This window comes from Syngnathus acus, chromosome 5 (genome assembly GCF_901709675.1).
Source record: "Syngnathus acus chromosome 5, fSynAcu1.2, whole genome shotgun sequence".
NCBI lineage: Eukaryota > Metazoa > Chordata > Actinopteri > Syngnathiformes > Syngnathidae > Syngnathus > Syngnathus acus.
Window position 1 is genome coordinate 4,924,851 of NC_051091.1, and position 15,488 is coordinate 4,940,338.

The following is a 15,488-nucleotide window of genomic DNA, read 5'->3' on the forward strand; positions in this document are numbered from 1 at the left end:
TGTTTTGAGCATAATTATTTAAAGAAAACTGCAATAAAAACCTCCCCTGTCTCCTGCCCAATGACGGCAGAAGATGAATGGATGGATGGATGAATGGATGCAATAAAAACCGCCCAGCTCATTTCATACCGCTTTACCGCACTTCATTTCCCAGAGTACATTTCGCGTTCGCGTGTGTCACGTGACTCCTCCCTCTGTCAACTTGAGTGGGCACTGCAAGCTGTCTAGGGAAGCCGCGGGATGCAAGCGAGTCATGACCTGCAATTTTTCATCTCGGTCACCTTTTTAAACGACACGGGACGAGCGCCTTTATCGGCGGAGTGCGTGCACAAATACTTTCGACGTCTTCAGCAAAGAACGGGGTTTGTCGTTTCAGCATAGCACCATTTATTAGTTAGCCTGGAAGCTAAGCTAGTAAAGTAGCATCACTTGGTTCGTCTGCGTTTTTTTTTTTTAAATTGCTTAATTCTACGTATACACTGCTCTTTTGATGAATGGGCTTCTTATCAAATCATTCCACGTGGTGGACTTATTGACTCGAAACAGCAGATGTTAGTCATACATTGAACCTTTTTAAGTTCCTATTAATGCCACGGATCGACGTCCCTTTAGGTTTACTTCATGCATGTTTGAAACATAAGGATGAGAGGTCCCCATCCCTCCCACAAAGCTGTGCTTCTTCCTCCCTGACCAACATCTGCCGCAGCCGGAGGACAGAGCTGTCCACGGCCTGTGAGCAAGGAGAAACCGTCCGAGGTGCCCCCCACTCCCCCCAACGTGTCCGGTCCTTATTTTTCGAACCATGGCTGATAGTGGGCTGCACACACAGTCTAAGCAAGGGGACGTTGTGTCCCTCAGCAACACGTCCTCGGGCCCGACCTCTGCTACTGAGACCAGAGGTTGTGAGAATGGCGCCCTAATGGACTCGTTTGGAATCTTCCTTCAAGGTCTCCTCGCTGTGATGGCTTTCAGCATTCTTATGTGTGAGTATGGCTGCACACACCTTGACTTCAAACTGTCCAGAAGCATCACTCACGTGTGTCACTGCGGTCCACCTGAGATGTTCCATGATAGCCTTTTAACCCCAAATTGCCCTCTACAATATATCGGAGCTTTCAAAGTGAGACTGTTGAACAGTGCTGTGGTTCCATTGGGTCAGTGTCTGGCACGGCACTGACAGCTGTGTGACTTAATGTGTGTGCCGTCACAGTGCAGCCTCTTATAAAGACGGCACAGAGGAATGTTTTGGTGGGAATTTTTGGCAGTGTGAGCAGACGGTTTCGTGTGTTTTTGTGTGTGTGTGTGAGTGTGCACTTAGATCCACTCATCATGACCAGGGAGTGTGCTGGGTGTGTTCAGTCTGAAGTCACACTTCTTGCATAATGTCACAGCTTGCAGTATAACCTCCTAAACTCAAAAACACTTGAGAGCTGTTTCTTATTTATTTATTTTTTTCAACAAAACAGGGCATAATTGTGAAGAGCAGATACACACACTCACATTTGCACCATTGTGGGAGTGAGCACGGCCACTTGTTTTTCCCCCTTCATATTAAGCCCAGATGAGAAGCACGGTCTATAAGGTGGAAGCATAATTTGACTCTCGCCCAAAGTCAGTCATACTCGTGGCCCTAATGAGGATTGTATGAACGGATGGATGTTTGATTGATTGCATCATCGCACTAGCGACATCCTGTCTCATTTGTGCGCAGTGAAACGCTTCCGGGAGCCCAAACATGAAAGGAGACCCTGGAGAATCTGGTGAGTTGTTGACTAGAACGACGCCTCAGCCATTTTTGAATCAGGCCACAGTGTGTTATTATGATTCCCACTCAAGTTCTCAGCAGAACATTCCCCGATACAGTGCGCCCACACCAAGACGTGTAATATTTGTTCCTTGCAGGTTCCTGGATACTTCCAAACAGGCCATTGGGATGCTCTTCATCCACTTTGCTAATGTCTACCTTTCAGACCTTACTGAGGAGGATCCCTGCTCGCTGTGAGACACCCCCCCTTTTTTGTTTTTTTTAATAATAAATTGTATCGTAGGACATTATGTACATTAAGTGGACCTCAAACATCCCAGCTTGAAGGTACAGTGGAACTCTTTCTAATCTCCTAGATACCTCATTAACTTCCTATTGGATGCCTCACTGGGCATGTTGTTCATCTACGCCGGCGTAAGAGCCATCAGTGCAGTTGTCGAGTGGAGGCAGTGGGAGTCTCTCCGCTTTGGAGAATACGGTGAGGTTTGTGTATGCGTGTATAGGTGTGTGTGTCAGCCATCGCAATCTTTTAATGCCACTAATGTCCAAAGGAGGGCAGCAATGAGCACAACAATGCTTGTCGGTTCTTCAATGTTGACCATGATAGATGTCTGAAATACTCATTTGCAATTTGTCCAACCAACAAACTTGAAATTTGAGCTGACTTCTCCGAAATATTCTCTGGGTCATGAATGGATGTGTCACGAATGCCAACGACAAGATTGATAGCAAATCTGCATTTTCTGTCTGTGCCGTTCACCTATGTGAGGAGAAAGTGCTTTTGCATGTTTGTCTTAATGCCAAATTATTATTTTTTTGGTTCCGTTTGGTGTTTAGGAGAGCCTATCCAGTGCACAGCGTGGTTGGGGCAGTGTATTCTCTACATCCTCATCATGATGTTTGAGAAAGTCCTTATCATGCTCGTCCTTCTCATTCCCCAATGGAAGAAGGTCAGTATTTGCTGTACTAAGTCAGTCGTCATACACACACGCACGTACACACACACACACACGTCTCCCATTTTTGGTGCCCCTGGACTGAGGTTATGTTGTCATGCCTCTGTAGGTGTATTTGCAGAATTATGCAACCACTGACCTGGTTTTCTTGAAAAGGGAAGAGGGGTAGCACAGGTCCAAATAAGAATCCATTTCATTTTGGGACCACCAGACCTTTACATTTCTCTTTACCTGTTCTTGAGATGTGTCTTTTTCCGGAGCTGGGCGGCAATCTATCTCACACAAAAGCACCTCAGTCATGTTCTCGTCCCACTTGCGTAGTTGACTGTTTCTTGGGTCACGTAGCATCGTTTTGCTAATGCTTACTGTGTGTTTGCTATACAAGTGTAAGCGCAAAATGTGCGTTGCAGCTGGCGCTCCTCAACCCCATCGAGAATCCAGACTTGGAGCTGGCCATCGTCATGCTCATCGTTCCGTTCTTCGTTAATGTAAGTGCGGCTCCTTCCTAAATGTTGTGTCTTTGCATGCTTATTATCAGCTCCCCCACTCGTCATCCGTTTGTTGAAGTACATTTTTGTGTTTCAGGCCCTCATGTTTTGGGTGGTGGACAATTTTCTCATGAAGAAGCATAGGACCAAAGCAAAGGTGGAAGAGAGGGAGGAGGACTCGCGGGGGAATGGCAAAGTGCGCTACAGACGAGCTCTGTCCCACGATGACTCGGAGTCCGAGGTTAGTGTCCCTCCGGTACGATCGGGGCGCTTCTCTCTGCAGCACGCACTGACTGGATGCTTCAACAAGATTTGTTTTCACAACTTCTGCTTTGACATAAATACAAATATGCACTCAGCTGTGGGGAGAGGGAGTTTTAAGCAGCAATCACCAGCAGTCAAAATGAGACCTTTCACTCCTGAGGAATATAACAAACACGTCTCTGACAAGCCTTGAGCTGTGTGTTTGGTGAGCAAAACCACATGAATGCTCAAAGAAGTGCGCACAAAGGCCCGCTCGCAGTGCGACTCACTCACTGCCTGTTTGCAGCGGTGGGGGAGGGGCCAACCTCCATAATATGCACTGTGGAGCACAAGGGAAGCACAGGGCCAGTGGCGCAATGGATAACGCGTCTGACTACGGATCAGAAGATTCTAGGTTCGACTCCTGGCTGGCTCGACTTTTTCATTGCTTTCTTTAAACCTTCCGTTTTACAAATACCAAAGTCACGAATACCCAAAATAGTACTTGGCTGAATTTACACTACGGATCCAATGGTGCAATTCTATCTTTCTATCCAATAGTGATGTGCTGTCCATTCACAGAAGCCCGCCAACAAGTCCCAAATATTCCACCCTTAATTCCCCTTTCATTCTCTCTCTCTTTTTTTAAGATCCTTTTCTCAGCAGACGACGAAATGGACGAGTCAGATGAGGACGACGTTCGACGCCTCACGGGTCTGAAGACAGTTAAGAAGAAGAAGCTGCGCATGGGGATTCCTGTTTGACCGAGCGCCTTTATGAAAGCGCGGCCGGCTACGTAGCTTCCCCCACACTTCCGCCACAGACTCATCAGCAACCTCGTCAAAGACCCTCTCAAACATAGGAAGCCCCTTTAAAGGCAGTAGCCTAAATGACTCCTGCAGGTTAAACACGCTTGGATGGACATACCTGAGTGAGTTTGGCGCGAGTATAATAGGAAACACAATGGTTGCGCTTACTGCAGTGCAACCACCATGCAAATGCTTTCTAACTTGTTGCGTAATCTTGAAACATATTCCTTTTGTGTTCTCATGTTGACGTACCGCCATGGACGTGCACATGCTCTGCGCATACGGTAGAGGTATGTAGCAGAATTAAGTAAAAAAAAAAAATTTTAAAAAATCAGAAAGTCGAGTCACTGCAGAAGTCCTTAAATATCTACCCTACTGGTCAAGTGTGTCTTAATTCCCTGACGAATTGTTTTGTGTTTGAATGTCCTGTATTATTTTTTTATACAGGTTTTATTTGTGGGCCAAAAGATCAACTATGCTTTGCTCCAGAAGTGTTCTTTACCCCTCTTGCACAATCGATCATATTGTTTCTCTTTTCTTTGCTGTTTTTTTGGCACAGCATGTGCCTGAGTGACATTACCAGCAGATGTTTTGTTAATTTAGTGTTTTTTTTTTTAAATTAGAGCTTCAAATGTTTAGGCATGACGGGGCTAATCAGGAGTGCTCTGATTTGAAGAATGTGACATGCATAGACCTCAATACTGTTAAGTGACTGTGGACCAAACAGTTGGGAGAAAGGGTGCCTGTAGCAAATATTTGCCCGTGTGTGTGCAAGTGTTTGCCGTAGATGTGAGTGGTGCAGCCCTTTAACGTAAACGGAGCGAGAGGTTTACTGTGATTGCGATGATGCAGCAGCACCGCTGTGGAGGGTTTCATGGTAGCACGAAAAAAAAGAGCTTTTATTTAAAAGGAGGCAAATCTTTGATGCATTTATCTCAACAAGGTGATGCTTTCTGTTTCACAAGAAGGGACAGAACGGTAGTGATATATCATTAGAAAAGATTTTTCAATAAAGAATGTGATGAACTGTGGTGTGGTTGTGCTGATTTTAGTTTTTCCTCATGGTACCCGAGTATTGGATTAGCACCCTACAATGTTAATACTGTACATTTTAGATTAGATTTGTTTTTATTAATTTATTTATTGGTAGAATTAGACATGTTTGAGTTCTGATCTCATTTCAATAGACTCCAAAATATATGTAGTGGGAAATCTGGCCCAGTCTGGCAAAATAAAGCACTTTATTTCAACCATATTGAGAGTCTTAAGAGATGGTGAGGGAAGAGCAGCTTTAGTTTGCTCTGTAAGATAAAATAATATAATTGCATGAAGGGATGCGCCGTTATGCAAAAACGGGAAGATTTTGCTTCTCTTTGGGTAATCTTTATTTTATAACACTTATAGTGGTTTTTAAATAACGTGTATGCATATATACGCCTAAATATTGCAATCCAATATATCTACTGCAATTTCACATTAGATTGCTGGTTTGAAATTTACTTTTATTATTTTATTTTAATAAACATTTATGTTCAAACTTGTCTGGTGTTTTATTCCTTGTTTTCATTCGCCAATTAAAACATAATAATCAGACATTTGGTTAACTGCTTTATATGACAATATGTATGTGTTTTACGTTATGAGTTGGTGTCCCCCAAAATAACAAATGTCAGCATAACAGATTTTTTTTTCAACCTTTTATTCAAACACAAACATATTCGGTATAATAACACCATCAACTACAATCCAACAAATACAAAATTAAAACAATGTCGGCATAACGTGTGTCGGCTGGCATAGCGGCAACGCTGTCTGTCACTCACTCGTGAATCTTCGTGAACGAACCTGAAAATGGCGGTGTACCTAATAGAGTGTCCGAATGACGTCACAGATCAAACAGCCAATCAGAAAGTGGGGGTGAGGGCGGGTGTGGCACTTTTCACTTTCATTTAAGCTTTGACCATGATATTTCCCTAATAAAGTGGCCTGTTATTAGGTACGCTGGAAAATGGCGGTGTACCTAATGGAGTGTCCGTGTGATTCCCTCGTTAAGTGCACCTGCGTGAAAACTTTTAGCTCCTGCGGAACGTGAAAGGAGCTAAAACTTTTCACGCAGGTGCGCTTAACGAGGGTCACTTGGAAAACATGTTGGAACGCGGCCCCGAGGACTAGAGCTTGACACCTGTGACCTTTGACCATGATATTTCCCTAATAAAGTGGCCTGTTATTAGGTACACTTGAAAATGGCGGTGTACCTAATGGAGTGTCCGTGTGATTCCCTCGTTAAATGCACCTGCGTGAAAACTTTTAGCTCCTGTGGAACGTGAAAGAAGCTAAAAGTTTTCACGCAGGTGCGCTTAACGAGGGTCACTTGGAAAACATGTTGGAACGCGGCCCCGAGGACTACAGCTTGACACCTGTGACCTTTGACCATGATATTTCCCTAATAAAGTGGCCTGTTATTAGGTACACTTGAAAATGGCGGTGTACCTAATGGAGTGTCCGTGTGATTCCCTCGTTAAGTGCACCTGCGTGAAAACTTTTAGCTCCTGCGGAACGTGAAAGGAGCTAAAACTTTTCACGCAGGTGCGCTTAACGAGGGTCACTTGGAAAACATGTTGGAACGCGGCCCAGAGGACTAGAGCTTGACACCTGTGACCTTTGACCATGATATTTCCCTAATAAAGTGGCCTGTTATTAGGTACACTTGAAAATGGCGGTGTACCTAATGGAGTGTCCGTGTGATTCCCTCGTTAAGTGCACCTGCGTGAAAACTTTTAGCTCCTGCGGAACGTGAAAGGAGCTAAAACTTTTCACGCAGGTGCGCTTAACGAGGGTCACTTGGAAAACATGTTGGAACGCGGCCCCGAGGACTAGAGCTTGACACCTGTGACCTTTGACCATGATATTTCCCTAATAAAGTGGCCTGTTATTAGGTACACTTGAAAATGGCGGTGTACCTAATGGAGTGTCCGTGTGATTCCCTCGTTAAGTGCACCTGCGTGAAAACTTTTAGCTCCTGCGGAACGTGAAAGGAGCTAAAACTTTTCACGCAGGTGCGCTTAACGAGGGTCACTTGGAAAACATGTTGGAACGCGGCCCCGAGGACTAGAGCTTGACACCTGTGACCTTTGACCATGATATTTCCCTAATAAAGTGGCCTGTTATTAGGTACACTTGAAAATGGCGGTGTACCTAATGGAGTGTCCGTGTGATTCCCTCGTTAAGTGCACCTGCGTGAAAAGTTCTAGCTCCCGTGGAACGTGAAAGGAGCTAAAAGTTTTCACGCAGGTGCGTTTAACGAGGGTCACTTGGAAAACATGTTGGAACGCGGCCCCGAGGACCAGAGCTTGCCACCTGTGACCTTTGACCATGATATTTCCCTAATAAAGTGGCCTGTTATTAGGTACACTTGAAAATGGCGGTGTACCTAATGGAGTGTCCGTGTGATTCCCTCGTTAAGTGCACCTGCGTGAAAACTTTTAGCTCCTGCGGAACGTGAAAGGAGCTAAAACTTTTCACGCAGGTGCGCTTAACGAGGGTCACTTGGAAAACATGTTGGAACGCGGCCCCGAGGACTGGAGTTTTATACCTGTGACCTTTGACCATGATATTTCCCTAATAAAGTGGCCTGTTATTAGGTACACTTGAAAATGGCGGTGTACCTAATGGAGTGTCCGTGTGATTCCCTCGTTAAGTGCACCTGCGTGAAAAGTTTTAGCTCCTGCGGAACGTGAAAGGAGCTAAAACTTTTCACGCAGGTGCGCTTAACGAGGGTCACTTGGAAAACATATTGGAACGCGGCCCCGAGGACTAGAGCTTGACACCTGTGACCTTTGACCATGATATTTCCCTAATAAAGTGGCCTGTTATTAGGTACACTTGACCTAATGGAGTGTCCAAGTGACCAAGTGACCATGTTTTCCAAGTGACCATTTTCACGTTCTGCGCAGGTGCGCTTAACAAGGGAACCTTGGAAAACATGTTGGAATGCGGCCCCGAGGACTGGAGTTTGACACCTGTGACCATGATATTTCCCTAATAAAGTATAATGTATTTACTCATACATACTTGCATTTGCGTGCGTACGCATATAAAGCGAGGTTCCAATTCTAAAAGCACAACTCAGTTTGTGCTCACATCTGGGTTTGAACCATGTTATTACCGAGCAAGAGCCCGTGTCACTAACCAGTCGGCTATTTTGGCCTGCTTACACTCGGCCGTCTGCACTCTTTTGTACTAGTGATGTGCATTCCAGTTCTCAAGTGAATTGAAGCTTTAGAATCGGTTCACTCAAAAGATTTGTTCAAAAGAATCGTTCACCGAATCGTTCGCTACACTGATTCTAAAGATTCAGTTCACTTAAAAGAACTGGAATACACGGGTTATTCGAACCCACTTTTGTCTCCCAGGCGAGATTCCTCTCGCGAGATACTCGTTTATCGCGACGGTTCGGGCGCGCCCATTATCCGCGGCGGGCCACCTTAACACTATTACAATTAATAAATGGATGATATAAACAATACCTATAACACACAGTGATTCCAATTGACCTTATTTTACTTGTATATATTTTGAAATTTTACCCAAAAATCTAGCTTGTTTTTGTTTCTAATCAGGCACGCCGTGGGCGACTACTTCGTACCTGCGACAGCAGATGGTGTTGCGTTGGCAGTTCTCATACAACTGTTTTTACTACACAATAAATGTTTTGGGATTTTAAGGTTAACATACACACGTACGGTTAAATGTGCTCAAGATTGAGAATGGTTTTATTTTCTCACATCGTGGAAGTGCTTTAGCCTACCAAACAAGTACGTGGCGTCTTTATTTACACAAGAATATTGAGCATAATTTGGCGGAGTAACGGAAGAGGCGATGAGGAAAGGTTTGTGCAGTCGTGTATAAATACATGTTTGTTTCTGGCCATCTGCCATTCATCCCCTAATTGTAAAGTAATCGCTCCGGATTTTTAAATGTGTGCTCTTGATTGTTTTCCAGTTAACGTGGTCATCCTCGTGCTGCTTGCTGTGGCTTTCCTGATCATAATTCAGCGAAATCTCTTGAGCCTGAGTGACTTTTTACATAAAGAAATAACACGTAGGTGTTTTTCCTTCAATTAGAATTTCTTGCTCAATGTTCTACTACCCTTTTTGTCCTCAAAATAAGACAGTACTAGTTGATTTTACTGCCACTTGTTTTCCACTACTACAATTTTTGTATGTCAGACAGCAGTAGAGATAATGTTGCAGTCATTTTAACATTCGAAGATCTATCCCATATGTGGTGTTCTCCAGATACTGGAGCCATCCTTCCCTTTGAGGCGGAATTGTCTCCTGACCTTCGAGTGGATTTGGAGAGAGAAGGGGATGAGATCCCTGTAGTCATGACTGCTGCTGAGGAGAGACTTGGTGCTGCTGTGGCCGCCATGCACAGCATCCACCAGAACACTAAAGCCAATGTTGTCTTCACCATTGTTACCGTGAACGGCACAGCCGATCACCTCATGTAAGACTCCATTGTGGCTATGGAGATGTCTAGTATCATTGTGCTTATCTTGCGCATTAAACCAATGCAGACAGAAAAACTCTTAGGTTTGAATTATCATCGTCAAACTTTGTTGATTTACAGGACGTGGTTGAGTGCGCCAAGGCTAAAAAACATCAAATACAAACTGGTTCTCTTCAAGCCTGAGCTGCTGGTTGGCAAGATAGCAAAAAAATCTCAGACTCTGGAGGCTACAAAACCAGTGAGGAAACTTTTTGTTCATTTAGAGTACTGAGCATATTGACCTAAAGTTTATTCCTTGCAAGTCTTGCTCATCTGGTAAATTTTTCCAGCTGACATTTGCCAGATATTATCTGCCTTTATACCTGCCTGAGGTGGAGAAAGCCATTTATCTGGATGATGATATTATTGTGCAAGGTAAAAAAAAAACTCCACGCCAACATACACCATTTTAATCTAAGCCTGATTGTGTTTACTGGAAAAAAAAAATTTGATTTTCCTTTTTTGCTCAGGGGATATTAAAGAGCTTTATGACACAAGTTTAAAACCTGGACATGCAGCGGCCTTCTCCGATGACTGCGATTCAGCATCCGCTAAGGGCATTATTCGGGGGGCTGGAACTCAGGTAAAAAGTACTGGCCTTTTCCCTTCCATACCAACACGTTACATATATATATATTTTTTGTTTCTTTCAATAGAATAACTACATGGGGTTCCTGGATTTTAAAAAGGAGGCTATTAAACAACTGGGCATGAGAGCCAACACATGCTCATTCAACCCGGGAGTCATCGTTGCCAACCTGACTGAGTGGAAGAACTTGAACATCACTAGTCAGCTGGAGCACTGGATGGAGCTCAACACGCAGTCAGTCATTCGCGTTGCACAAATGTGACCGTCTTGTTTCTGTGCATTGAACGTACCTGCATCACTTTTCTTCCCCCAGGGACGATCTGTACAGCAAGACGTTAGCCGAGAGTATCACCACGCCCCCGCTTCTCATCGTTTTTTACAAGCGTCACTCTGCGCTTGACCCCATGTGGCATGTTAGGCACCTTGGTAAGTGGCTACAGTGAAGCTCATTATTATTCATACCCTGGAGACATTTTGATTACTTGTTTTAGCTGGAAATTATGAAAATGTGGCAAGATACCTTTTATAAAAATAATAATGCATATCATTGATACAGTATATTCCAACTGTGACTTTTCTTGAAGGTACTACCGGTGCTGGAAACCGCTATTCGCCGCAGTTTGTCAAAGCAGCTAAACTCCTTCACTGGAATGGACACTATAAGCCATGGGGCAGGATGTCCGCCTTCACTGACGTATGGGACAGGTGGTTCATTCCAGACCCCTTGGAAAGGTTTCATCCTGTACGAAGACACACAGCGGACTAATAAAACTGAAAATGTGTGAAATGCAGCTATCTGAGCATGTCGAGTCAGTCCAGCCAGCAGGAACATGCCTCTCAGGACCACCCATGAAAAAACCTTCCACTCAATTCTCAATGTACCATTGAGTTTTATTTTAGTCATTTTACTGAACAGTATTTGGGGAATACTTTTAAAATCACACCTGCTTTAGTTCAGATGGACGTCCTAAACTTAGCTCATTGAAATCCTGGTGGCCATTTGAAAAATGACACACCAACTGTGTTGTCATACTTACAAAGCCGATGCCTCGTTGTCAATGACAAATCTAGCATTTTGCCAAATTTGATAGAGATCACTTTAAAGTCAGAAATGCTGTTACCTCATTTCAATACTTCCTGTGGAAAATGTATTGTCACTATCTTCAAGGTCATTTATAATCAGTGACCTTTGCCTCATCTAGTTGTACACATTTCTGTTTCTATATAATGATTGAACATGTTACAACACTAAATGTGCTAAAATGGCATTTTTTCATGGCTAGTTTTTTTTCCTCCCTGATGATGTAATATGCAAACCACTACGCAACCATTGCCATTCCAAGTGAGGTGTTTTATATTGTACTATAAACACATTTTGTAGAACTATTGTATTGAAACTTTGACAAACCTACATGTGGTGTGAATGGTCTCTACAGTATGAAATGTTTACAACTGAAAAGCTGAAATAAAGTTATTGGCCAACAGATTGGAAAGAATTCTGGTTTATGACATCAGTAGCATCTATATACAAAATGTTCATGCAGAGATTCAACTTAAATTGGTTGCATCATGCATAAAAATAAAAGGTTAGTATTTTACCATATTTTTCCATCCGTCACACCAGCCAAAAAATTGACTGGGAAAGTTCATTTAAAATAAGTGTTGAAGTCATAGGCATCATCATCATCTGTTTTCACTGTGGAGGAGCCGTTGTCAACGGCCACCGGCTTGAACTGGACATGTTTTGTTTTTTCTGGAAAGACAAAACAAGGTGTTAAGCGGGCGTTGTTCACATTATTGTCAATTTGTGAAAAACAAATGTACCTTCAGATAAAACTTTCTCTGGTTCATCTGCCTTTGTCTCAACCGCTATTTGTTCAGACTGTGAGGGGAAAAACAAATAGTTAAAAGATAGAAAGAGCACAATATTCTCAGAGGTTTGTTCACCAGCAGGATCAGAGTTGGATTAGAAGTCTTCATGAGTGAATTCAGACTTATGCTTCTGTCCTCATTTCCATGCTAAGGTTACACTTGTAAAATGTGGCACCATCAACAATGTGATATACCTCGTTATTGTTCTCTGCCTCCACAACCAGCTCCTCTACAGGTCTAACACTGGCTTTTTCTACAGGGATGTCACTGACCACCAGAAGACCCCTCGTGGGACCGCTAGACGTAAAGCTGATACTGTTGGCCGGGGTTGGAAATTTTATACCTTCAGAGAGGAAAAATTGTTGTCAACCAACATTACAATGTCATGTAGCTCGAGCATGTCTGTTAGCTGCCGCATGTACTTCTCAGCGTATTCTCATTGCCCGTTTGCAGTTGTGCGCGATCCAGGATGCTCCACATGTCCGCGATGACGGCGTCCGTCACGTAGGCAGGGGTGGCCTGTTTGTCTGTGGGTTTGCAGTGGTAGCTCAGCTTGGCTCTGAGAGAAAATCAAAACATAGACCAATATGAAAACGCAATCCCGTGCTCGTACTAGCACCTTCGGCAGCATGGCACGGTGTTTGGATCAGAGTTGGATTAACAGTCTTCATTGTGAAATCTGTAAACAATTTTTGTCCTCATTTCCACACCAGATGTACGTCGCTGGTTTTTGACCAGAATCAAAAAGCTCACCCAGACCAATCTTCCAGAAACGCTGAAGCGGCCTGCGCTGTATTGAGAACTCCGCCCTTTTGCAAGAAGCCCCGCTTTTTGGCCAACAAGGTTAGAAACTCTGCAACGTTTCTATAGTTTGCAATATTGAACTGTAGTATGACCTGAAGCAAGAAGAATACAAAATCTGAGATGACTTCATAATGGCAGGGATTGCGGCCCCTTTACAGCACCGGATAGTACCTGAGTCTGGTTGCACTGTTTGAGCAGAACCCTGACAGCCTCCTGCGTGCTCTCCTGGCCCTCCTCCACTTGCAAGCTCCTCAGAGCCATGGCGGCTGCCGGATTGGACGGACACGCCAGGATTCCCGGACTATCCAACAGATTGACATTCTCCGAGATTTTCACCTCCTGCAAGGATCTAAAGGAAACATTGAGGATGAAGGTTCGTAATACACATTACAAAACAGTTACAAACAATATTTGCCGACACTGCTCGATCGATTGTGCCAATAACTCACTTTGTGATGCCTCTTTTCACACCAGCAATGCAGGCAGTACTTTCTTTCAGATTATTGATCAGGCTGCTCTTACCCACATTGGGAAAACCTAGATGGAAATATTCTTAAGTGTGGTCACATGATCATCACATTCAGAAGCACCAACTGGGATCTTAGACAGAACCTTCAGGAGTAGCAGACACGAGACTCACCAACTACGCCCACTCGAAGACGAGAGTCGCCCCCCTTGCTTGCGGCGTAACGTGTGAGCAGCTCAGTGAGAACAGAGTTTCCAAAGCAGGCGGCTCCACTGGAATTGTCATAGATTTCTTTGGAGGCCTTGATCCTGTTCTTCTTCGCTTGCTAATAAAAATATAACCACAAAGGGGAATGTGTGAATCATATAAAAACGTTTGAACGGTCTCATTTCTAATCACTTGTTCGCAAACACACAAATTAAGCTCAGCACATGGCCGAGCTATTTTCACGAGTGGTTTGATTGTTAATATCGGAGGTTGTAACCAGTTAAGAACAGCACCACACAAGCTGCTCAACTTTCTCAGACCTCCACGAAACGAAAATGCAAGAATGGATTCCATGTTTAGATCATTTAACTCCTACCGCTTTTGAAACTGATGCTTTGAACGCCACAACCGGAAACTCCTGCTGTAACTTCTGCATCCATTTATCCACATTTGCTTTTGGTACCAAATCTACGACAGAATATAAACAAAGCGCTTAATTGTACTGCACACACAACAAGCGGCACAGAGACACGTCTTGCCCATATGTACCGATTTTGTTTAAAACAAAAATAAGCTTCTTGTTGCCCTCCTTCTGCAGCACCATCTCCTCCAGCTGTGGACATCTGCAGCCCAGTGGATCACGAGCATCTAGCACTTCGATTACCACATCAGATGCATCAATGACCTTATGAGTGGAAAATAATCTGGTGAGTTAGGAAATAAACACACCAGATAACAGTAACAACAAAGATGTCGTTACCTTGTTTAGCTCAGCACACTGAAACCTTTTAGAGTTCCTTAGTTCAGCATTCTTTTTTTCTGGATGTTTTTTCTGGATGTTGTTATCCTGCAATATAGATGGATGGATTTAATTTTAAAAAATATTTTATTTGAATCCAATTTTCTTTGTGTGTTTTTTACCTCTCGTGCTTTTTTGGCTTGGGGTTCTTTTTCTTTACTTCCAGACTCCTTTTCCTGTTTTCGTTTTTTGGCACGTTCTTCTTTTGCTGCTTGCTTTTGTTTCTCTTTTTGCTCCTCAATCTGAGAGGACAGTATGTGGCAGAATTAGTACCTTTTCTATTTGACATCATTACCATGCCTAATAATGGCAACGTGGTAGAGCTGACCTAAGGCAAGTCGTTTCAATATTTATACACGAGTAAGATAGCAAATGACTGATCAGACGGCTTTCTATCCAAACCTGCAGTCTCCTCTGCTCGGCCTCTCGTAACACCTCCTCTTTAAACGGAGCACTATTCGGCACTCCTGGATCTTTCTTGGGTCGATTCTTCACTCCTTTCTTCTTGGCTTCTTTTCTTAACTTTCTGTTGTGCTCTTTGACCTAGAAAAACGAGCAGCATTAAAGAAAAATACCTGCATACAACCATGCTCTAAAACTGCGAAAGATCATCGTACCTTCTTTTGGATTTTATACCGTTTAGAACATGACAATCTCTTACTCGCTTTCTTTAGCTCTGAGAAGAAAGAAAAATACTTTAAGCATTTGGCAAACGTAAAATATTTGTAGTTTGATGAAATACGATAAAAGTGTCGACTTACTTGGTCGTTTCATCTTGGACTAATGTCGATCGTACCAACGTGAAGTGCTACACGTGCAGGGCAAGTTGCAAGTCGTCATTTCCGCTTTATTCGGCGAATAATTTAATTTTTTACCGCCACCTATCGATCAGGAGGTTCGTCGTTAAACGTTAGAATAAGTAACAAATCCATATAAACTA

The 15,488-nt window shown here is 43.4% G+C and overlaps 3 protein-coding genes and 3 non-coding genes across 7 annotated transcripts; 3 read left to right on the plus strand and 3 right to left on the minus strand.

Annotated features, from left to right (window-relative positions):
• The first annotated feature begins 211 nt into the window (after window positions 1–211).
• stimate (STIM activating enhance) lies at window positions 212–5,292 on the plus strand. Its single transcript, XM_037252701.1, has 8 exons — window positions 212–983; window positions 1,712–1,760; window positions 1,903–1,998; window positions 2,122–2,243; window positions 2,603–2,715; window positions 3,132–3,209; window positions 3,307–3,450; window positions 4,103–5,292. The coding sequence occupies exons 1-8, from the start codon at window positions 803–805 to the stop codon at window positions 4,214–4,216; spliced, it is 897 nt and encodes a 298-aa protein (XP_037108596.1). The 5' UTR covers window positions 212–802; the 3' UTR covers window positions 4,217–5,292.
• On the plus strand, window positions 3,816–3,888 carry trnar-acg. Its single transcript has one exon. It is a non-coding gene; the product is annotated as a tRNA-Arg (tRNA).
• A 3,590-nt stretch (window positions 5,293–8,882) lies between the features above and the next one.
• On the plus strand, window positions 8,883–11,884 carry glt8d1 (glycosyltransferase 8 domain containing 1). Its single transcript, XM_037252731.1, has 9 exons — window positions 8,883–9,149; window positions 9,263–9,361; window positions 9,559–9,769; window positions 9,893–10,010; window positions 10,102–10,186; window positions 10,282–10,394; window positions 10,468–10,634; window positions 10,714–10,826; window positions 10,985–11,884. The coding sequence occupies exons 1-9, from the start codon at window positions 9,140–9,142 to the stop codon at window positions 11,164–11,166; spliced, it is 1,098 nt and encodes a 365-aa protein (XP_037108626.1). The 5' UTR covers window positions 8,883–9,139; the 3' UTR covers window positions 11,167–11,884.
• On the minus strand, window positions 10,869–15,429 carry gnl3 (guanine nucleotide binding protein-like 3 (nucleolar)). Of its 2 annotated transcripts, XM_037252728.1 has the most exons (16): window positions 15,310–15,429; window positions 15,166–15,224; window positions 14,951–15,091; window positions 14,671–14,790; window positions 14,510–14,596; window positions 14,299–14,434; window positions 14,126–14,217; window positions 13,717–13,867; window positions 13,526–13,613; window positions 13,248–13,425; window positions 13,026–13,168; window positions 12,695–12,831; window positions 12,467–12,615; window positions 12,225–12,282; window positions 12,000–12,153; window positions 10,869–11,140 (listed from the first exon to the last, which is right to left on the minus strand). In XM_037252728.1, the coding sequence occupies exons 1-15, from the start codon at window positions 15,320–15,322 to the stop codon at window positions 12,047–12,049; spliced, it is 1,659 nt and encodes a 552-aa protein (XP_037108623.1). In that variant the 5' UTR covers window positions 15,323–15,429; the 3' UTR covers window positions 10,869–11,140; window positions 12,000–12,046. The 2 variants fall into 2 exon arrangements, with proteins under 2 accessions (XP_037108623.1, XP_037108622.1); XM_037252727.1 differs by lacking the exon at window positions 10,869–11,140 and having other exon boundaries at window positions 11,887–12,153.
• LOC119123752 lies at window positions 12,906–12,979 on the minus strand. Its single transcript, XR_005098131.1, has one exon. It is a non-coding gene; the product is annotated as a small nucleolar RNA SNORD19 (small nucleolar RNA).
• Window positions 13,939–14,074, minus strand: LOC119123754. The gene has a single exon (XR_005098133.1). It is a non-coding gene; the product is annotated as a small nucleolar RNA SNORA47 (small nucleolar RNA).
• Window positions 15,430–15,488: the final 59 nt, after the last annotated feature.

Excerpts from the sequence above, each read along its gene's own strand:
- stimate (XM_037252701.1), top strand. The coding sequence starts at position 803 with ATGGCTGATAGTGGGCTGCACACACAGTCTAAGCAAGGGGACGTTGTG. Across the intron at positions 984-1,711 it reads GGCTTTCAGCATTCTTATGT|TGAAACGCTTCCGGGAGCCC; the intron begins GTGAGTATGGCT and ends ATTTGTGCGCAG. Across the intron at positions 2,716-3,131 it reads TCATTCCCCAATGGAAGAAG|CTGGCGCTCCTCAACCCCAT; the intron begins GTCAGTATTTGC and ends TGTGCGTTGCAG.
- glt8d1 (XM_037252731.1), top strand. Across the intron at positions 10,395-10,467 it reads TTCGGGGGGCTGGAACTCAG|AATAACTACATGGGGTTCCT; the intron begins GTAAAAAGTACT and ends TTCTTTCAATAG. Across the intron at positions 10,635-10,713 it reads TGGATGGAGCTCAACACGCA|GGACGATCTGTACAGCAAGA; the intron begins GTCAGTCATTCG and ends TTCTTCCCCCAG.
- gnl3 (XM_037252728.1), bottom strand. Across the intron at positions 14,791-14,950 it reads CCGAGCAGAGGAGACTGCAG|ATTGAGGAGCAAAAAGAGAA; the intron begins GTTTGGATAGAA and ends CTGTCCTCTCAG. Across the intron at positions 13,169-13,247 it reads AACAGTGCAACCAGACTCAG|GTCATACTACAGTTCAATAT; the intron begins GTACTATCCGGT and ends TTCTTGCTTCAG.